Below are 23,721 nucleotides of genomic sequence, written 5' to 3'. Positions count from 1 at the left end.
GCAAACTGAGCAGTGCCACCCATTCACCAACAAGATGCCCACTGCAACGGGACCCCACTCAGCATATGCCGTGGCCCACGGTGACGAAGGCCACGGCGCTGGTTTTCAGTGTGCCCCATGCCGAGTGAGGGTCACGGATCATTGATAAAATAAATAAGATAGTGAGCTGCATAAAATTGTCTAGATAAACATACATAAATAGTAATATTAGTGCAAAGATAAATACAAAAGGCGGGAAATCGTTAATAGCATTGTATGTTCCTGTGTTTTGACAGTTGGTACTGGTAGTAAGATGGCCACTTCTTCTGTGGCTGGGGATTCCAGGTAATCTTCGCTTACAACTTCGGTCTCATTACCTTTTCATTGTGGATTAAAAAAAACTCCGGGTTTACTGGATTATTGGTGATGATTCTACAATATTAATAAAATAAGTAGTCACATTTGTTAACCTGGGTGAATCTATTCCTAGGTGAAATGGGTCCGAGTTGATATGAGGACACTAAAATTTCACTTTCTTCACCCAGGTGGACAGTGGGTGGAATAATCCGGTTTACTTACTAGGCTGTTGCCCCTGCTTGTGTGTCATTTGGTCCGTCTTACGAGGCCGTCCTCGTTTTCCCTTCACTCGCTCTGTGCTTCCTCCCTGGAACAACAATTTTATCATAAAAAGATTTGGCTTGAGGCCTTTGTTCAGCAGTACACGTCCTGTGGCTGAAATGATGATGATGAAAAGGATTCTTGGAGATATTTTGTTATTTAGTCATCAAGTTACTTTTAGACATAAATAAATAAATAAATAAATAAATAAATAAATAAATAAAATAAATTTAGGGGCTATTACTAGTTGACAACTTCCCACCAATGTCAACTCCACTGAAGGCAAATGGGAATTAGAATATCCAAATATCAAAATTTAACAAACATATTTCCATACGATTTTCATAATTTATTCATCTATTTGATAAAAGATTTGAGAGACTATTTTTTTTATTATTTTTTTTAGGGACAATAAAACAGTTGTACAAACGGTTTTACAAAAAGTCTTACAGATATATCTTAAATAAATGCACAACCAGCACCGTCATCCACGAAAATAACAAATAGAACAGCTACTAAGATCGCACACGTCTGAAGAAATTATTAAATTTTAAGTTTATGACAATAAATTCCATGTAAATTTTAAGTTTGGTAAGTTAAAATTGACAAATTCTAAGACAAAAGATAGGAAACAACCGTATTACCAATCATTTAAGTTGGCTTAGTAGTGCCCGTTTTTACCATCAATCCCAAATTTTTAAGCGACCCCTATGGTAACAAATAACAGGAATTGTGTTTAATAGGGGTGACTTAAAAATTAGGGGTTGATGGTGAAAACGGGCATAGGACTTGTTTTAAGAAATTCCCAATTGTCCCCAGTGAGGTTCCTGGAGGGGACAACTGGGAATAACCAACATTTATTGGTGGTACTGAAATATTTAGTAACCTATTCGACCAAATTATTTGTGTTCAAACACGCTGCCAACCAGAACGTGGCCTCCATTCCTTGCTGCCCCATGGGCCGTCAGTTCTGCGTACTATGTGCCCTGCCCATAGTGCCCATTGCCACTTCAGCTTGCTAATCCGTCGGGCTATGTCAGTGACTTAGTTCGTTGCGGATCACTCATTTTTTTTAAGCTTAACAAGGCAGGTATTTGACCGCAATCGCACCTGGTGTTAAGTGAGATGCAGTATAGGATGGTAAAGCCTGGTCCGTGAGCACGTAGAATTTTGTCCAATGACCCCAAGCTACCCATCCTTATCGCTCGCGCGTAATTATGTTGCTGTCGCGCTCGCACACTCACTGCGGGCGCGCGTCGCACAGTCGCGACATCAATATAATTACGCGCGAGCGATAAGGATGGGTAGCTTGGGGTCATTGGACAAAATTCTACGTGCTCACGGACCAGGCTTTACATATCCTCATTTCTGAATACTTACCGCGTCATTTTTCTTGGCGCTTGGCGCGCGTTTTGTGTATTTGCGCTTAACACGCGGCGTCGTCTCGCCAGCCGAGGACGACGCAGCCGAATCTGCAAGCATCGAGTCGGTTAGATAACTTTAGGGATGGGGGTTGGGGGGATATCGATAGAGTTGTAGATAGTTTGGGAGTCGAAAGAAAATATTTTAGTTGCATTATCAACCACATATTTATTTATGTATTAAGTTCGAAGTACTCTGTTAGTGTGATATTATTGAAGTGACAAAGTAAAATACTATTCGGCACAGGTGTAAATAAACTATTTGAATTTGATTTTTTTAAACACGTTTTTTGAACTATGATTAGGATGTTATAATAGTCTTTTAATTGAATAATTGCGTCCAACAATAAATAAAAACCTAAATTTAGTATTTTAACTTGGTGAAAATGAAGGGGATCGAATACATACACATTTGTAAAATAATTTCATCTCATCAACATAAACTATTAACAATGAAACGCGTGCTATTCTATCAACCACATTTAAAAAACTACACACAGACTACCATGCATTTAATTAGGGTCTCTTAAGCAAATCTATGGACCTCCGAGAGTTCCATGAAACTCTTGCTTTTTTTTTTGCCTGTGATTACAAAATGGTTAAGAAACCCTGAACTAAATTTTGTCATACGCTAAATAAATACAAATAAAATACATTTAAGTAATTACACAGAAAAATGTATCATATTTCTTATAAGACCTATTTTATTTTATTTACTTAAAAAATATTTACTTCATGCATTTGTTTTTGGAATTTTACTAGTACTTTTCATAATTTTTAATCGTCTGATTTAATATTTGTAGTTCATAGGTACTTTTCAGAAACAGTCATGCAGACCAATTTTTTTTACAACATTCAGTAGTTTTTTCAAATTTGCCTACACAACAATACACATTTAACATTCGAGAAATAAATAGAGATGCCCAATAAATAATAAAAAAAAACCTCTATAATCAAATCCAAACCTTCTATACTTATAATAAATCTGTAGAGAGGTCAATTCTGTATATGAAATATATTTTTAAAATAACTATCAGGGGGTGATTAGTGATTGATACTGATGCCAAAAATGCAATCAGTAAAATTTTTGTCTGTCTGTCTGTATGTTCCTTATAGAAACAAAAACTACTCGACGGATTTTAACAAAACTTGGTACAATTATTCTTCATACTCCTGGGCAGGTTATAGTATAGGTACTTAGGAATTCCCACGGGAACGGGAATTAGCGGGAAAATCCTTTTGTGTGAAAAATCTAAACCGCGTAAGATAGATTAAGGGGGTAAAACGGGATCCACGCGTACGAAGTCGCGGGCGGCCGCTAGTATATTATACAGGGTGTTAGGTAAATGGGTATATGAGCCGACACTAGCCCATGTTAACATGGTCATATAAATGGTATGGTGAAGTCAGAAAATTGATATCTTCATTTTGATTATTTTAATTTTCATACAAATCGGATTTATAAAATTTATTTTGTATGAAAATTTAAAAAATTAAAATGATGATATCAAATTTCTGACTTCACCATACCANATGGTGAAGTCAGAAAATTGATATCTTCATTTTGATTATTTTAATTTTCATACAAATCGGATTTATAAAATTTATTTTGTATGAAAATTTAAAAAATTAAAATGATGATATCAAATTTCTGACTTCACCATACCATTTATATGACCATGTTAACATGGGCTAGTGTCGGCTCATATACCCATTTACCTAACACCCTGTATATTTGACATTCCATATCTTAGTCATGTAACTTTAATTCGGGAATATGTACTCAAGCTATGTAGTTCTGTCACCAAACCAAGCTTGGCTCGCCAGGTATCGTCGCTGCCACAATACATCGACATTTCACTTTATTGACAAAATAAAAAGATGCACTAGACAAGCACTGCCAGAACCGGTGCACTGTTGTATTCAATCTTCTTTGATTTCTTTCCTATACATTTTCTTTAACAGACAGGACGTTCTATTAATTTTTTTAGGATTCTTGGACTACGAAAAAGTTTTTGTCTATTTTTTTCTATATCTGTAGGTGTACACACCGAGACACGTGATACCATTGAGATAAACATACCGATATATCGATAAAAAAATCAAACGTTGGGCATCCCTAGACTTGAAACACAAACATACCCCCTAACTACCTCTATCTACCTTCATGCGTTCGTTCCAAATTACCTTTTCTTTTTATAAATTTAGCATTTCGCCTGATAATGCTCATAGCTTGTTTGTCCACCACCTTCCTCGCCCCTAATTTAGGGGGCGCTTTCCTTATGGGGGTCGCGATCGGTTTTTTTGCCGTTGGCAACTTTTTGACCCGGTTACCCCCCACTTTGAGGGGCACTACTGATACCGGTTTCGCTGTTGGCCGAAAATGTTCTCTTGCTAATTTTGTTAAGCCAAAAAAAACATCCGTATAATTATAATTTTAAATTTCGAAAAAATGTACTGCATCAAAAAAATAAAAAAAGAAGACTTTTTTTAATAAAAAAAAATACAAGTTACGCTCGTTTGGTTGGAAAACGGCGAATCTATCATACAGGGTGGAAACGATAAGTGATCTCACTCGATTATTTCTAAAATACAAGATACAAGATATCAAAAAACTGATTACTGATCCTGAAAGTGCTTCACGAGCTCTTTCAAACGATATCAGTAATAGGTTACAGAATTAACTGGATCTATTCGAAAATTCAATGTTTTCAGCCTCCATACTAAATGTATGCCACTATGCCAGCCACACAATATTAGAAGTGTTATTTTTTTATTTTAAATAATAAACACTTAAAATTAACTCGTAAATTGTTTATTCTAATATATAATTATTCATGGAAAACATTGGTTTTAGACTTTACTTGCTATAATATTATCAACCCATGAGTGCCATGACTGTGTCAGTACTAAATGTATGGAAGCTGGAAACATTGAATTTTCGGATAGATCCAGTTTATTTTATAACTTACTATTGGTACCGTTGGATAGAGCTCGTGAAGCACTTTTAAGTTGCCAGTTTTTGGATATCTTGTATAGTTTTTAATATTATGTGGTTTTACTAAATGTATGGAAGCTGGAAACATTTAATTTTCAGATAGATCCAGTTTATTTAGTAACCTATTATTGGTACCGTTGGATAGAGCTCATGAAGCACTTTTAGGATCAGTTATCAGTTTTTGGATATCTTGTATAGTTTAGAAATAATCGAGTGAGATCACTTATCGTTTCCACCCTGTATATCTACTGTCAAAATATGACGTCACTTCTTTTGTCTGTGCGTCTCCTATTGATACTACATCAAAAACTACTGTTGTAAAATAATGGACTTAGAAATATCATTATGTAGTTAAACCTACTAGTGACTTATAATTAGGTACATAGTTTCATGATCGACAATTTACTATAATAAAGCATATTATACTGTTTTGTGTCACGTAGTGTGGTTATTGTTTACTTCAAACATTTTAGTGACATAATGAGTGTTTGTCAAAAAGTCCTCCAATACATAATATTACTGTATACCTAATTGGAGAAATTTTCAAAGGACAATGCTCACGAAGTATGGAAAAAAAACCCAGGCCCGGCGCAAATGAAATGTATCTCAGATTTTAAGTATTCATATGTGACAAAATATTCAGTAGGGGGCATTACCAAAATCTTTTTCTAAATGTCATAAATTGCTAGTTGTTTTTTGTATGGAGCTTTATTTAAGTTTAAAAATGTGTTTTTTTTTAAATTCCTTTCTTTACTCTTGTATGTCGGATATGTTTCATTTCCGCCGGGCCTGGGTTTTTTTAGCATTGTCCTTTACACCAAGGAAATATGTTCAAACAGTGTCCATTATTTGATGAAAAAAAAACACATTTCAACGTTAGTTCAAGCATCAAACGGTGTTATAAGAGTGCTATAGTGACCCTTCCGTGGCACCTATAAAAATGATTATTTACATTGTTAAATTACTTATATCACTCGTATACCGCCTTGAAATTAAAAAAAAAGCTTTCTCCAACAGCAGTCTTTAAAGACTTGAAAATATGTAAGTACTATTTGATTAAAACAATTTATAACAAACCGAAAGGATTGTTATTATAACCTCTTTATAGACTGCTTTTTTTTCTTTTGAGTTATCAAGGCGGTAAACGAGAGAAGACTGTAGGGATTGTTATTGTTATTATAACCTCGTCACTGACTGACCTGCAGTCCCGCGCCGCTTATACTCTCGTTTCGCCTTCCGCTCCAATGCTTCTGTGGAAAAACGTTCATGTAATATTACTGGGAAAAGTATAGAATAAATAAAACTAAATCTCCAGTAAATATCAAGCAAAAAAAAATTTATATTACTGGGAATTTTTTGACCAAAAAAGGGACATTCCCATCTTACCCCGAGTCTTGCCCCGAATAAGAAAAAAAAAATAATAAATCTTCGCCTGTAAAAATCAAGCTAGAAAAATGTTGTAATATTACTGGGATTTTTTGACCAAAAAATCCCAGGGGCATTCCCATATTACCCCGAGTCTTGCCCCGAATAAGAATAATTTATTACCCCCAAAAACTTATTAATATTGTAACTACCTGCTTCCTAACATATAAGCGACGCCTGTATCGTAGGAATTAAGCAGTAATTCCTAAAAAAATACATAAGAGGGTGAAATTGGTAATTTTCATGTGAAGATTTTTTATGCATAACAAGGCAGGTATTTGACTACAATCGATGAAACTTAAATTGTCATTTTCTCCATTTGGAGGAAGCCCACCGGGGAAAGATACAAAAAATCCTAGTGGTGGAGCTTCTTTTAAACCCGCACGGCATCCACCATCTTATCTAAGTCCGTCGCTTTGTATAACTATTGAAATTCAACTAATATAAAGCGTCGATACACTTTTAAAATTGAGTATTTCTTAGCTGCGATCTGTAATACACACTTTGTACTTGACAAGGCACTAAGCTACACTACATGCCACCAGGATTATAAGGTCTATTCCACTTTGATCACCTGTCTTTGATCACCCAGATGATCAAATTCCACTTTAGATCACCCAAATGATCAAAGTGGACTCCGAGCCACAATTTGGTGTCCTTTGATCACTCATGAATAAGATTACCTGGGTGATGAAAGTGGACTCCAGTTAAAATATTATTTTAGTTTCTTTTGATCACTTATAAATAGTCACATACATGTCCAATTTGTTTGTTGCGGTTTTTAGAAAATATCAAAAATGTTACAAAACAAAATATGTAAGTACAACAATTGGACATGAGACTATTCAGATGAGGTGTGATTTATTTAAAGGTGATCAAAGGAAACTAAAATAATAATCTAACTGGAGTCCACTTTGATCACCCACGACATCTTATCCATGGGTGATCAAAGGACACCAAATTGTCGCTTGGAGTCCACTTTGATCATCTGGGTGATCAAAGTCAGGTGATCAAAGTGGATTAGACCGATTATTACGGCTAACACAATAAAAAAAGATCTATATCTCATGCTGTACCAGAAAATCTCTTTAAGGACATAGCAATTAATTTTTATTTTTTTGCCTCAGCACAAAATATACGGTTTATATTTATTTGGTGATTAAAATGTGAGAACCTTTTCAACATTTCATGGTTTTTAATATTTCTTGATTTTCATTTCCACTTGAGTTTTTGCTATGAATACTGTGATACTGAAATGTATTTCGTTTAGAAAAAATCTAGTTCGAATATCTAAATATTGTTTTACGCCCGTATTCACAAACATTACTATGAGGTCTCACAGTGCGCGTAGACACTCAGAGTGAGATTCGAACCAATCACAGAGCTCTATTCAACGCTGTGCGTTCGATTTGCTGCTTCACTTAAGCAAACATCGTTTGTGAATACGGGCGTTAAAGTCTTGGCCTTTCCTGGAACATAACCTGCTATCCACTTGAGTATTATTGCCTAAAGAAAAAGACATAACCGATAGGTATTGACTAGCGCAAAACGTAGACAAATTTTGACAAAAATGGGTGAGAAAGACATACATTAAATTACTATCTTTGGAAAGGAGTATCGATCTCATAATGAAAATAATTTAAAGATCTTTCAATGGCTTTTGGACGGGGCATATATCTCGCAGGACAGATGACCATTGGGACAGAAAAGTTCTCGAGTGACGACCACAAACCGAAAGACGTGCCGTGGACAGGCTTCCCACTCGGTGGACCGATGATCTAGTAAATATCGCGGGAAGTGCAAGACTGTCATCTTTTATCGATATGATAACTTTAGTCGCTTATGAACGTAACCAACTTAACGAGTCATGGACAACTAAAGCTTAGACTTATAAAGCCCGGTCTGTGAGCACGTAGAATTTTGTCCAATGACCCCAAGCTACCCATCCTTATCGCTCGCGCGTAATTATATTGCTGTCGCGACTGTGGGACGGGCGCCCGCAGTGAGTGTGCGAGCGCGACAGCAACATTATTACGCGCGAGCGATAAGGATGGGTAGCTTAGGGTCATTGGACAAAATTCTACGTGCTCGCAGACCAAACTATAGACACTCAAACAAAGACAAAAAAACTCAGAAATGCTAATGGATACCTTAGAACTAATGCAATTTCACCCATATAAAAATGCACACACTCAAATGGCAATAAACAAAACACCTGAGACCGAATGAGAATTTACTGGCACTCACTTGTTTTTTTTTTTAAGGAAAAAGTATCCTACTCCGACCTATTGAATGGACAACTCAGACAGAACTAATGAAAAGTGAAAACGTACTAACGCTCACTCAAATTAATAAAAATCCCAATGGACAACTCGTAACTTTAGGTTGGTGGTAGGGCTTGTTCTAAGTCTGCCTGGCTTCTGCCACCATCTTACCCAAGTCTGTCGCCATAACGACAATGTTAACAGCATTGTTGTGTTCCGGCAGTTAGAGGTAAGATAGCCAGTTCCTCTGTGGTTGAGGATTCCGGATGAAGCTCACTTCCACCTTCGGCCTGATCATCACTTACCATCAGGTGAGATACAGGCCAAGAGCTTTCTCGTTGTGGATAAAAAAACGAATAGGTACTTGCTGACACACTAATGGACATGTCAGAACTAACTAAAATTTACTAAAAAATCTAACTAATATTGATCTGACACTCACCTGAATGGACACATCAAAACTAATGAAAACTTAATGCCACTCACCGTAATGCTAATCACACTAATTTTGACAACTCAGAACTAATTTTGAAACTAGGTAGCAATCACTCAAATGACTATGAAAACACGCCACGGGAACTCGCTCAAATGAATATTTAACTCACTCAAACGCTATGGACAACTCACAAAATCACTACCACTCACTCAAAATACTCCTAGACTCAACACTCACCCAACTCCCTAGCCCGCTTCCTGGCCAGATACTCAGGACTGGTCTTGTCAACTCTAGGGCGGCCTCGCTTACGTTAGAATCGAACTAATGGAAACTTATGAACACTGAACTAAATGAAAAAACATACTGAAATGCAAATATACAAAATTCAGAACTAATGAACTTACTGTCACTCAAATGGACAAGTCAGAACTACTGCAAAACTTACTATATTCGGCATGGAATCTATCTGACGCGACAAAATGGAAACGTCAGAACTACTAGGTACTTACTGAAACTCACCCTAATGGACAAATCAGAACTAATGAAAAATCACTAACACTCACAAATGACTAAAGCCCGGTCTGTGAGCACGTAGAATTTTGTCCATTGACCCCAAGCTACCCATCCTTATCGCTCGCGCGTAATTATATCGCTGTCGCGACTGTGCGACGGGCGCCCGCAGTGAGTGTGCGAGCGCAACAGCAACATAATTACGCGTCAGCGATAAGGATGAGTAGCTTGGGGTCATTGGACAAAATTCTACGTGCTCAGAGACCGGGCTTTAACACTCACAAATTACTATAAAAACTACGGAAACTCACTCAAATGGGTATTACGCTCACCCAAATGGACACGTCAGAACTACTGGGTACTTACTGAAATTCACCCTAATGGACAAGTCAGAACTAATGAAAAATCACTAACACTCACAAATGACTATAAAAACTCTACGGAAACTCACTCAAATGGATATTACGCTCACCCAAATGGAAACGTCAGAGCTACTGGGTGCTAACTGAAACTCACCCTAATGGACAAGTCAGAACTAATGAAAAATCACACAAAAATGACTAAAAACACGCAACGGAAATTTTTAAATGAATATGACTCACTCAAACGATGTGAGACTCACCCAAATGCTATGGACAACTCACAAAATCACTACCACTGACTCAAAACACTCCTAGGCTCAACACTCACCCAACTCCCTAGCCCGCTTCCTGGCCAGATATTCAGGACTGGTCTTGTCGACTCTAGGGCGGCCTCGCTTACGTTAGAATCGAACTAATGGAAACTTATGAACACTGAACTAAATGAAAAAACATACTGAAATGCAAATATACAAAATTCAGAACTAATGAACTTACTGTCACTCAAATGGACAAGTCAGAACTACTGCAAAACTTACTATACTCGGCATGGAATCTACCTGACGCGACAAAATGGAAACGTCAGAACTACTGGGTACTTACTGAAAATCACCTTATTGGACAAGTCAGAACTAATGAAAAATCATTAACACTCACAAATGACTATAAAAACTCTACGGAAACTCACTCAAATGGATATTACGCTCATACAAATGGACACGTCAGAACTACTGGGTACTTACTGAAACTCACCCTAATGGACAAGTCAGAACTAATGAAAAATCACACAAAAATGACTAAAAACACGCAACGAAAGTTTTTAAATGAATATGACTCACTCAAACGATGTGAGACTCACCCAAATGCTATGGACAACTCACAAATTCACTACCACTCACTCAAAGCACTCCTAGGCTCAACACTCACCCAACTCCCTAGCCCGCTTCCTGGCCAGATATTCAGGACTGGTCTTGTCGACTCTAGGGCGGCCTCGCTTACGTTTCTCCCCGGATTCGATTGCTGGCGAGCGACTATTCATCACGGCCGCTGCAACAATATCGCTGGTTTCATAAATAAACCAAATTACCCAAGCTTTTTGATGGTGGTGGTTAGAACGATGCCATAGCATGAGGTAGTTAGTTTGGTGTTGGACAATTCTTGAATAAAGCACCCCAAAGTACACAGCATGAGGTAAGTACGGTAGTGCGTTGAATCAGACACTTGAAAAGCAACTCAATGTCTTTTGCTTAGAGTACACAGTGCTGTGATTGATGAGGCTTGGTTAGTTTTTATTTCGGTACAAATACTTGAATCAAGCACCTGAAAATCAACTCTATGTGTTATGCTTAAAGAACACAGTGCTGTGATTTTTTGATTCGTATTATGAAAATAACTTTCGAGACTAGTTCACAGTTACTTTCGCAACGGCAAAAAAGAAAAAAATGTAAAATATGGATAGCATGTTCAAAAAGAGAGAAGAAAATGGATGGATTAGTCTTGTAAGTGATGCATTTTTAAATGAAAAATGATGATTTGGCGAAAAAAAAAAAAACAAAAAATAAGAAAAACCACATACAACATTAATGAAAAAAGAAATATACACTACAACAATAAAGAAGGAATAGAAAGGGGAAAGAAAAAAGTCGTAGAAATCCTGAAAAAACATCAACCATTCAGCTTTTAACAAACAGTCTTTTTATATCTTACCTACATTTATGGCCTAATTTCAGACTTTATTTTTTATTTTATTCTTTTTTATTTATCTTTTTCATTAGACTTATTCTTGAATGCAACCATTTATGTTGGATACTATAAAACACTATACTATCATCTAAAAATTACATCCTACCAAAAAACGTATTTAACCCAAACAAAACATTTTTAAAATGGGATTTTTTTAATTTTTTGCACACAATATCACAGCCTAACTGTTAACAAACTTCAAAGGAAAGTTTTATGATCCAATTTTCAGTCTAGTGGAGATAGCCACTATATCTGAGATATCAACCAATTCCTCACACTAAGTAACACACTTTTTTCAGTCGCATTCTCACTAGACCGTACGTAAAACATTTTTATAGAGACTGAAGAATGACTCACTATTTCTGAGTTACTACATTCGTGAAAGGCACTAAAACTTGTCTGTCCATACATCAACTAAATATCACAATCTTTTTTTTATCATCCAAAGTACAAAGATAAAAAAAAAACTTTTTTTGGTTAGTTACTATTTTCAGTTACCATTTAATTCCATACTCCTCTCATAACACATTCTCTTTCTGACATAAAATCAAAGATTGACCTTTTTTACCAATTTTAGTAGAGTTAGTCACTATTTCCAAGTCACCACACCCGTGATAGGCACCATAACCTTTTATTTATACACCTACATACCCATCTCTTTGGCCTGCTTTCTCGCGGCCAGATTGGCCAAATATTCTGGACTGGTCTTGTCTACCCTTGGTCTGCCCCGTTTACGCTTGATCGGAGTTACCACTGAAGGCTCTGCTGAAAAAGAGGCGTGTAAAAAAAGAAAGGGTAAGAATACATGCAAAAATAATCGAAAACAACTTAATACTAACTACTTAACTACTGAAAAAAGCTGAAAACAAAAAAATAATTAGGAATAAAAGTATTTATACAGGGTAGAGGGAACGAGGTGGAAAACTTAACGTTTGAAATACCTGTAGCAATAAGTTACCACTATATTTTAAAGCTTATTGCTTTATTTTAAGGTCCAAAACTGGTTTTAATGATTTTTTTAATTATTTTCATCTCTTATTTTATCGCAATAAAGTTCAAAATATGATAGCACCATCAAGTAAATCTATTGTTCCGTACACCCTGTATGTATGGCAAAATAATTGCAGAAAACTTAAGCCATGCAACAAATCTAAATACTAAAATAAAGACTAAATACAAACTACCACACAAAAAAAATGGAAACCTATGAGAAACCAGTTTTCTATGAACATTTGTGTATTGTCTTCGTACGAGGACTTTGGTAAGCAGTAATTAATTATTATTAGAAGTCGTCAAATAAATCTCCACTGCCTTTCCTTTTCAACCTAGACTGATGGGACTAGGACCTCTCGCAAGGATTTTCCAATATGACCAGTCCTGCGCTCTCCGTGTAGGTTCCCGGGACCTTCACCAGGTCGTCGGTCCAGCAAGTGGAAGGCCTCGCTACATTAGTGTATATCTTCTGATGCCTACAATAGCCTAGTGTTTATTTAGGTGCCCGCGAATTATGTACAATATGAAACTAGCTAAGTGCTTTCTGAAAAAACCTGGAAAATGCTGCTTTTAAAAGCGCATAAAACATACACCACCATTTACAAGAAAGTTTAGTTACTTTTGTGCATAGTGCAAAATTGATTCCTCTAAGCAAGTGCCCTGCTTTATAAATCTGTGACGCACTGGCTTGACTACTGAACATACATTCAGTATATTGACGAAATCTTATAACATCTTAAAATTCTCAACTAATGAGGGTTTTCGCGAATGAAAAATCCGCCAGATGGCAATACATAGACGCGAGGTCCAAATGTGTCAAAATCCACCAATCACGCAGCAGTCAGACCCCACATCCACGTCCCGCCATCTAGCGGATCTTTCATTCGCGAAAACCCTCATTGCAATGTGAGTTTCACTGTGCATCTACCGAATGTAGCAGATGGTACATCAGTACGACGATCATAGTTCGCCTCCGAGTAGTGATTTTAAATTACAACAGATGGCGCTAAACAACCTGTTTGCGTGTACTTCTTGAATGGTGAAACTAAACTGCGATAGATGGCGTTAAACAACATTAAAAACTCGCGTGTACTCCGTCAATATAATAGTGGTAGTGAAACCTGCACTAAGATATCATGGTTGCGACAAAAGCCTATTTACAGACATTGTATTTACATGGTTTTCATTCAAGAATAGATTAAAATCTTGTGATTGGTCTAAAATCTGAATTCCCTTTTTTACCCGACTGCGCCAGAAGGAGGGTTATGTTTTTAACTGTCTTGCCTTTCCAAAAAGAGCTCTCTCAGAGGGTCCTACAACAATTTTGTCGATCACAAAAAGCGTCTGCACGTGTGTAGGTTTCAAAGTTCCATGCGCTATTTTTTCTCAGCACTGGCCCATTTATTGTCCCGAAGCAGTGGTAGGTTTAAAGTAAAAACAGGACGTGTAAAAGCGCTTTTTAGAAGCCTATTCACAGAAAATTAAAGACTTTCAAACACCACAAGATGCCTCGAAACTTTGGGAATCTCTGGTCTAAATATTGGAATTCAACCAATCACAGACTCAAATCTACGCTCGAATTTCAAGTGCCATTTTAAAATACAGGCATAGATCATCTTTTACTGTGTGGGGTAACAACCCTGGTGTCAAACTGTATGAGCTATAGTGTTGTGACATATCGTTTAAAATAGGGGATAAAGGCCCTCGCCCACGGCGACTTTTTGTAGCGATGCAGTCGCGCTGCTGTAGCGCTGGTACCGCGTTGGCATCACTTCTGTAGTGCGTTGCAAATGCGACTAATGCGCGTTAGTAGCGATGCTGTCGCTCGTTTACGAAACGCGCGACAAAGTCGCCGTGGACGAGGGCCCTAATATACAACCAAAATGAACCACAAAAAGACTCATGAATTTAAATAATGCAGTTTTATACGATTAGCCAGGGTTTATACAGTTCAATAAAGCTCATGAACAAAAATAAATGTACTTCACTCAATTACTCAGTATCTATCCCCTATTCTAAAACTGTGTTAGTTACTTTACAGTTTATACAATTAGTACATTCTGAACTCTTATGCCCATTTTCACCATTAATCCCTAATTTTTAAGTGGCTCCTATGAAAACAAAATTCCTGTTGTTCGCGCAGTGCGCTTACAACCTTTTTTCACCCCGCGCCGGACGTCACTGTCGCCAATGCCTCCAAACAGGAAGTAAAGAACATCACTAGCGCGTCGTCCGGCCATCTTTGCCTTTGGATTGAATCCTCGAGCGCGGATTCCGGGTGAAGCTCGCTTCCACCTTCGGCCTGATCATCACTTACCATCAGGTGAGATCAGGCCAAGAGCTTCCTCGTTGTGGATAAAAAAAAAAAAAAAAAAAAAAAAAAAACTCGTGTTTTTTTCTACATTTTACCATTGTAAACGCAGCACATATGAAGATTAAACTAATCCTTATGTAAAAAAGGACTTTTTATTGAAATCCTGAACACCTGTTGTTACCATAGGGGTCACTTTGGGATTAATGGTGTAAACGGGCATTACTCCCTTATCAAAATTTTCAGTTTTTTAACACTGTTTTTAAATGATATTCCATACTAAACGTCACTTTAAAACACTGTTCAACGAGCATGTAATTTTTATTCGTAAGGGGGTTAATTATTTAAAAACCCATGAATAAAAATAATGTAGCTTTATACATCCCCGATGTTGATCCCTTAGCTACTAAATTCCAGTGACCGATCCCCTGAACCCTTAAATGTAAAAAATGAGCCCGTGAACCACTCACGCGGACTTTTGAACCCTCAAATATTAGTTAGTGTACGATCCCCTGAACCCCTAGCTATCAAAAATCCCTCGAACCCCTAACTATTAAAGAATCCCCTGAACCCCTGGCTGTTAAAGGATCCCCAAAACCCCTAGCTATTATAGAATCCCCAGAACCCCTAGCTATTAAAGAATCCTCTGATCCCCTACTGTCAAAAATCATGAACCACTCACGCGGACTGATCTGCTCGGGTTTGTGTCTTGCCGCGTACAACTCGACAGCTGGCGGCACAAAGTGGGAGACCGGGGATCGGTAGTCCACACTCAGGGGTAGACCTCCAGGCACTGTGGATGTAAAAAAGAGGGTTAGGAGTCCCCATAAATGTAGCAGGCGCTGGATGCAGGCCGCTAAAGCCTGGTCCGTGAGCACGTAGAATCCCGTCCAATGACCCCAAGCTACCCATTATCGCTCGCGCGTAATTATATTGCTGTCGCGACTGTGCGACGGGCGCCCGCAGTGAGTGTGCGAGCGCGACAGCAACATAATTACGCGCAAGCGACAAGGATGGGCAGCTTGGGGTCATTGGACAGGATTCTACGTGCTCACGGACCAGGCTTTACCGACCGGTCATTGTGGAAATCGTTGGGGGAGGCCTATGGCTGAAATGATGATGATGAGGAGTTTTTATGTTTGATTCAAGCACTGTTGAATATCGTTCGTTTTAGCCAAATGACGTCCACTGCTGGACAAAGGCCTCCGCCAAGGATTTTCATAACGACCGGTCCTGCGCTGCCCGCATCCAGGCACTTCCCGCTGTTAGATATAGAACTGTTCAAAAACCTAAGTTTGAAATCCTAATTGTACAAAAACCTAACTTTGCGAAACATATTCCAAAACCTAACTTTTCGAAAACCTCACTTTGCGAAACATATTATTCCAAAACCTAACTTTTCGTAAACCAATTTTTCGTAAACCCAAATTTTCGTAAATCTAACTATTCGTAAACCTAACTTTTCCAAAACCTAATTGTTTAAAATGTTGTAACCTACCCACTTCTTTGGTCTTGTGGTTTTTTTTTTATGCTAGACAAGGCAGGTATTTGACCGCAATCGCACCTAGTGTTAAGTGAGATGCAGTCTAGGATGGTACATATCTGCCCTGTAAGTGCCTATTCATTCTCGCCTTGAAAAGGCCCGGATTATAGTGTTCAGGAAATACAGCAGCAGGCAGCGAATACCAGTCCCTAGCTGTTCGCAGTATAAACGAGTCGTCGAAACACTTAGTGTGAGCTGGTAGAATGTCGACAATGTAGGGCTGGTACGCTAGCCTGCGTCTGGTTCCCCGGTGATGGAAGGTGTTATCTCTTATGTGGAAAAATAATGAAATTCAAATGGTCTTATGGTGTTTCTCTGGTTACCTTGGTCCAGCCCGTAGATGTCCCCATTGGGCTCCATCGTAGGCTTCTTGTCGGGGCTCTTGCACTCGTCGCTGCTGCCGTGGGAGTTCTCCTCCCGCTTCAACTGAGGTAGTGCTGAATCGAGCTGGCTTTCACAGAGGGCCATCTTCCGTCTGTGCTAACTGAAACTAAATAAATAAATATAATATAACTCAGAGGTGACTGACTGACATAGTGATCTATCAACGCACAGCCCAAACCACTGGACGGATCGGGCTAAAATTTGGCATGCAGGTAGACGTTATGACGTAGGCATCCGCTAAGAAAGGATTTTACGAAATCGGATTTGAAGCAGTGCGGGTCAGTTGCAGCGCGGCAGTAGGCACACTGAACGCAGCGCAGTTTCAAAGCAGTTGCAACGTGGGCGGTTGTCAAAAAATTCAATATTTGAAAACCGCCTTCAACGCGCTGCTACCGCCCTGCCTCCGGTGTGTCATGCTAATATGGCCGCCATAGTAATACAACACCGCGGGCCCGCGCTCGCACCGCTTCTGTCTCGCTCCCGCGCCGCCTCGTTTGTCGTTCGGCAGTAGCAGTGCGGCGCGGCGAGAAGCGGTTTGAGTGCGGGCCCGCGTTCAAATTTGGTGTGACACACTTCAAAGAGTTTCTTGTATTACAACTTGCGCGGGCCCACATTCAAACTGCGCTGCTACTGCCCCGCGTTTGGTCTGCCGAAGCCTTTAAGCAGTATAGGGGGGCCGGGGATCATTGGTTTACTATTTTTTATGACATGGGGGAGGGTAGGAGGACGCTTTCAACTAAGGCAGTGCCGAGTCGAGCTGTGTTTCACAGAGGGCCGTCTTCCAACTGAAACTGTTGAAATGTACCATTTAGGGCCCATTCAAGTTTTTAAGCAATATAGGGAGGCGGGGGGATCATTAATTTGCTATTTCTAATGACATCTCAGAGGGGATGGGGGGGGGGTCTGAATAGTAATAGTAACGTTATACCACAAAATATAACAGAAGGTAAACTCCATACTAAGCGCGCTCGAGCCACGCACACATAGACACCGCTCACGTACGCGTTATCAAGACTGTCTTGGACGAATGCGAGGCGCGACTGCGTTCGCTTGAGTGACGCTGCTCACGCGTTTGTGAAATTATTTTGTTTGTGCAAAAATGAGTGAACAACAAAAAAGGGGTATTATAACATTTGTTAAGTAGATGGTTGCTTACACTCAACATTAAGAACTTAATTTTCGTTTTTTAAACTACCAGTTGATTTCGGGAAGTAAGTACCTAAGGTATTTATTTGTATTTCAATAGTTCGTTTAACGTTGACAAATTGAAAGCCAACTCAATTATTAGGAATATCGAAGTGTTTTAAAGAGATTTATAGAATTATTGGATAATAGTGTCAACCACCCAACTACATACTACATAATTATTACTATAATAACGTACTAAACATAACTACATAATTATACGTGGATATCTGTTATTATCTTTCTTCCATAGTATTAAGAGTAACATTTTTCTATCATAACGAAATAAACGCAACACATGACAAGACAACCCTAGCGCGACGGCCGAGCGCAGGTATGCGAAGCGAGGTACATACATGAGTTTACCTTCTGTTATATTTTGTGGTTATACGGTTCAACTGAGGTAAGGCTTTCACAGAGGGCCATCTTCCGTCCATTTAAAAGAAATCTTTATTTGACTGGGCTAGTTAAATTGGGTAAAACTAGGGGTTACAATATTTTCAGAAGCAAATTCCTGTACTGACCACGCATCCTCATTGATAGAAAGTGGCTATAATTAGGGCTCATTCAAATATTACATTAGCTAGGGGGCGGGGGGATCATTTCTTTGCTATTATTGGATGATGGAAAATTGAATAACATTTCATTACAGATAAACTATAGACAACAATCAATTAGCGATGTAAGGCTAGTTGCACCATGTAAAAGACAATGCCGAAAATTGGCGTCTTTTTTTTTTTCGCGCGGCCATCGACCAAACTTTGTTTTTTGATTACAAAATAGTGTAATAAACCAAACTTACTATGACTTGTATACCTCTAAACTCAGTCTGAACTGAGTTACGAGCATTAGAAGTTTGATGATTTTCATACTAGATTTGCTTTTTGCGCGCAAAGTTTTGTAAGAAATTGCAACAAAATAGTGAGATTGTATGTGTAAACAAACAATATCATCCATTAAAGGCTCCAGACATCAGTATGGAGCAGAATCAGCGCAATAAAAAAATAGCGCAATATTTTGTTGCAATTTCTTACAAAACTTGCGCACAAAAAGCAAATCTAGTATGAAAATCATCAAACTTCTAATGCTCGTAACTCAGTTCAGACTGAGTTTAGAGGTATACATGCCATAGTAAGTTTAGTTTATTACACTACTTTGTAATCAAAAAACAAAGTTTGGTCGATGGCCGCGCGAAAAAAAAAAGACGCCACTTTCCATACAAAATCTGGCATTGCCATTTAAGCGTTTTATAACGATTGACCGGTGTATTTTATATGGAATTTGTCAGATTTTTGGCGTTTGTTATTGTTATAAAGTAAAATGGTGCAACCTAGCCTAAGTTTCTTGCCTTGAAGTTAACTTAACTCTTAAATCAGCATAATATGAAGTTCAAATTATTCATTTATTACACTAGAGAATAAAAACATAAAAGATGATTCCAACTGGCTCATTAAAGGGTTAAGTACAGTTTATCATCATCATCATCTCAGCCATAGGACGTCCACTGCTGAACATAGGCCTCCCCCAATGCTTTCCATGTTACCCAGTTGGTAGCGGCCTGCGTCCAGTGCTTTCCTGCTACCTTTATGATGACGTTGGTCCACCTTTTGGGTATACGTACATTTAGTACGTTAAGTACAGTTACATGGTATTATTGTAATGAATGTAATTAATCACCATTTAAATCTAATTTATAAATGAGTTAATTTTGGATTGAGTAGTAATTAATTATTTAATTAGGTATTTAGTCTATGATTGTACCTTAGAAGCAGAAATGGCTTTTTAAACCATATTTATGTTTTTCTATGTTCCACAATAATAAAAAAATACTGAACAAAATCCATATTCAAGTAAGAGTAATAGATATTTTTTTATAAAATAAGCCTAAAAGTAAGATTTTTAGATGATTGGAAATTCTAAATTTTAGCTCACAAGAAAACTGGTGATCCAGTAGGTGAGAAACCAGAGAAATTTTACTGAATTTAAATAATTTGTTTTTCAAACTTAAAAAAATAGGTAGGTCTCCTACTCAGTAAAGAGCAAATATGTACTACAGAAACGTAACTACCTGAGACTTGTGCCCATTTTCACTACCAATCCCTAATTTTTAAGCGACCCCTATGATAATACATGACAGGTAAATTGTTTTCAAAGGGGTCACTTAAAAATTAGGGATTGATGGTGAAAACGGGCATTAATCACTTACCATTAGGTAAGTTTAAGATGCATATGTCGCAGGCAAATTGTATGATTCTGCATTTTACAAACGGCGTCGTCAATTTACAAACGCTCGCTGTTCTATGAAATGCCGAAGGCAAATTGGAAACTCGTTCAATTGATAAAATTTCGACTATGATTGTTGCAATAGGGTGACCATCATAAAACACATGTTGGACAAATCAGACATAATTTCAAAAATCAGGTAGGTATCTATTCAAGTAAGAAAAACCTAAAATACTTGCTACTCCTAAAGTAATTAAAATATTTTCGTAACAAAAACAACACTAGACTAATTTTAACTATTGACGTACCTATAGGTAGGTACATAAAAATATGACATTAAATAAGTTTCGATAGTCAGTCCTTTAAATAAGTCTTACATTTTAATTATACCAAGAAGAAATCTAGAAGACATAACACAATATTTTTTATACCAATATATTCCGCAGCAGTCCTCCGAGCACCAGATTCCATTGTCACCTTAGCGTGTTTTACGTGCCGGATAACCTCAAAAACTATTTTATTTTTCCATAGCTTTTTCACTGCTCCTACTTGTGAATCGTAAATTTTTATTAATTCACTAAGTATAATAAATGTCTTTTTTTGTGAAAAGTCCTTTGAATACGTAGAATTTGCACTGTTTTCTGTATCACAACACCACTATCCGACGCCATTTTTCTTGTTTTGATTAGCAGCGCCTCGCGTGGTGAGAAAAAGAACTAAATACTTCAATTTGCCGCGGCATTTTGTAAACAGCGATTGAATTGGCTATCAAATGTTTTGGCATATTATAAAGTGCCAAGGCAATTTACATTTTGCCTTCGGCATTTCATAGAACAGCGAGCGTTTGTGAATTGACGACGCCGTTTGTAAAATGCGGAATCATACAATTTGCCTGCGACACATAGACAATGAATAAGAAAAAACTAAATGCAACATACACAGTAAAAGTTACCAACTGAGACTGGATAGTCACAGAAACGAACTCGCCTCTCAACTGCAAGGAACTGGCAGTCTCCACTTTTCTAGACTGAAGAGACATAGCATTCAAAACCTCGCGAAAAGATTCGCAGTGAAAGAATAAGAGATGACTCACTGGACTAGTCTCTTACTGAACGCCTCAAGAACCAGATTGGAATCAGACAGATGATTGTATTGTTTAATTGTTTTACGGAAACAGATTGCCAAGTAGCAGAATAGAAAAGGAAAAAAAATGCAACATGAAATGAAACATCACCTAAATTAAAGAAAGTGGATTCAACAACCTGTCAGAGCACCCTTAATCCTAATTGACAGGTTTGCAAAGCAAAATGATTTAAGTCCTACGACTGCACACCCTCCGTTTTGTCACGGTAATACTATCATACAGTATTGTAACTTCATACAAACGGACGAAACTCGAGCTTTCCTTCGAAATTCAAATCTCGGTATGCGCTCGACATGCAAAAGTCGGGGGTGTCGCGAATGTGCCACAGTAATAAACAGACGATGTGTTTTTTAAACATAGTGTTTTTTTTATAAAAATAATTACAAGTACCTATTTATACAGGGTGTTAGGTAAATGGATTTATAAGTCAACACTAGCCCATGTTAATATTTATGCATGAAAATAGTATGGTGAAGTCAGTGAATATCATTTTATTTTTATTATCATTCAAAATAAATATCATGATAACAATTTTCAGACTTCACCATTGTAAGCATTTTTACTGTGAAACAGATGTTAATTGGAAATTAAAATGTATATTGTTGTTTTAATAATTAAATGCGGGTAAGCGAAATAATAAGAAAAAAAAATTACAATCACAAAATACATTTACAAAACTAGATAGAAATTCAAGAAGGCAGATGTAATGAAAACAGGGTGCGCAGGTGGGCAGCCCTATCGCATGTTGTCAAACGGTGACGTACCGCGCGGCTGTTGACATTTATTTAAAAAATATGACCGAGTTGGAATACTGTATAGATAGTATTACCGTGGTTTTGTTTACATCTTTTGAAATGTCAGTCACAAACAGGAAGTAGAGGGGTGTGGCCTAAATAGCCATTGGTTGGACAAGTGTCATAATTTTTGAAACTTTAAGATCGGAACAGTTTTTGTTGATTGGTCATTTCAACCTGTTGAGAGACTTCTGTCGGCAAATAAGACCTTTTTAGGACTGTGGCAGGTCGGTGTGGTGAATATTTATTTTAGACGTATTGTTAGTCTGATTGTTGACGTTTTAAATTTAAATTACCATAGAAATAAAGGATGTATGATGCTGTGAAGACTGTTTAAAGCAAATGTGATATGGTACCTATATATGTATACATAATAAAATGGGTTAAAAATATAGGACGGTTCTGGTGATTAATTCTCATTAATTTATAGGTTATAGAGAATGTAATATAGAATGTATGATAAAATTGAAGTTAATAGTTTTAGTTGAAAAAAATTACCATGGATAGTTTCCAAAATAAGTGTCACCAAAATCAACAAATTATGGGTACTTCTAACGATTGAACAAAATGAAATTGTCGCCAACCCACAATATTACGGCTTGGAATTTAATTACAAACCTTATCAACAAATAGGAGAACAGTAAACAAGTTTCACAATACCAAAACGGCGTAAGTAACTCACCTTACTACAACTCCGAAACCATTTTGTTGAAACACACTAAAAACGCACTTGTACAACATCTAACGAAGTTAAACTTACACTATAACAGTTACTTTACACAACTTAAGTTCATAAAAACATAATTCAACGAGTAAAAACGATTTTAAAACATCATACGAAAGCGAAAAATTACTCTTCACTTCTTTAGACCAATCAATTATCCAAGTTGGTACTAGTGTGAAGCAAAGACACGGAAAAATACACAAATAACACTATCCCGATCAATTTTCTATACGCGCACTACATCCTTGTGCAGTGTAAATGATTTTAAAAGTGATTACAAAAGTTTCCTGTGCTGATTATCGAAGATATAAACAAAAATCGCAAATCTTAAATACTAACGCGACGTCCATTTATGTTCCAATGGAGTGATGCGACTGCCTACGAAATGTGCGAAGAAGACGAAAATATTTTTGATATGGCAACATTTTGTATAACCGTGCCATTTTCACTTGGGCAGCGTCATTATGTATGACACGGTCCGAATCAAACCCTTACCATCTCTTATGTCATTATTTTGACATTACTCATACATTCATTTGACGTTTATGCTGTCATTGATAGGAACTCGGACGGAGTTAAGCAGTTTTGTCTTTCGGAGTCCATAGCCTATTCAAATTGGTCGACTTATAAACAGATTTTCAAAAATCTTTTCCAGGCCTTAAAAAAA

At 37.5% G+C, this 23,721-nt stretch overlaps 1 protein-coding gene across 36 annotated transcripts in view; it reads right to left on the bottom strand.

Moving 5' to 3' along the window:
* The window catches only part of LOC114358867 (nucleolar protein dao-5), a 43,860-nt gene extending 20,416 nt beyond the window's left edge, over window positions 1-23,444 (bottom strand). For 2 of the 36 annotated variants that reach the window (XM_028312969.1, XM_028312967.1), the window contains exons 1-9: window positions 23,013-23,442; window positions 16,924-17,090; window positions 15,740-15,850; window positions 12,405-12,518; window positions 10,938-11,057; window positions 6,216-6,266; window positions 4,206-4,412; window positions 1,978-2,069; window positions 559-643 (exon numbers count right to left, since the gene is read on the bottom strand). In XM_028312969.1, the coding sequence (XP_028168770.1) occupies window positions 559-643; window positions 1,978-2,069; window positions 4,206-4,412; window positions 6,216-6,266; window positions 10,938-11,057; window positions 12,405-12,518; window positions 15,740-15,850; window positions 16,924-17,068 (925 nt within the window). In that variant the 5' untranslated portion in view covers window positions 17,069-17,090; window positions 23,013-23,442. Of the gene's footprint in view, window positions 1-558; window positions 644-1,977; window positions 2,070-4,205; window positions 4,413-6,215; window positions 6,267-10,341; window positions 10,405-10,937; window positions 11,058-12,404; window positions 12,519-15,739; window positions 15,851-16,923; window positions 17,091-23,012 lie in introns of all 36 variants that reach the window. The other 34 variants (XM_028312978.1, XM_028312977.1, XM_028312968.1 and 31 more) reach the window with 33 other exon arrangements.
* Window positions 23,445-23,721: the final 277 nt, after the last annotated feature.

Source organism: Ostrinia furnacalis, unplaced genomic scaffold (genome assembly GCF_004193835.3).
Source record: "Ostrinia furnacalis isolate ACB-3 unplaced genomic scaffold, ASM419383v2 OfSCF4123, whole genome shotgun sequence".
In the NCBI taxonomy this organism is placed as follows: domain Eukaryota; kingdom Metazoa; phylum Arthropoda; class Insecta; order Lepidoptera; family Crambidae; genus Ostrinia; species Ostrinia furnacalis.
Note: the sequence above shows the minus strand (reverse complement) of the source record. Positions and strands in the feature narration are given on the sequence as shown.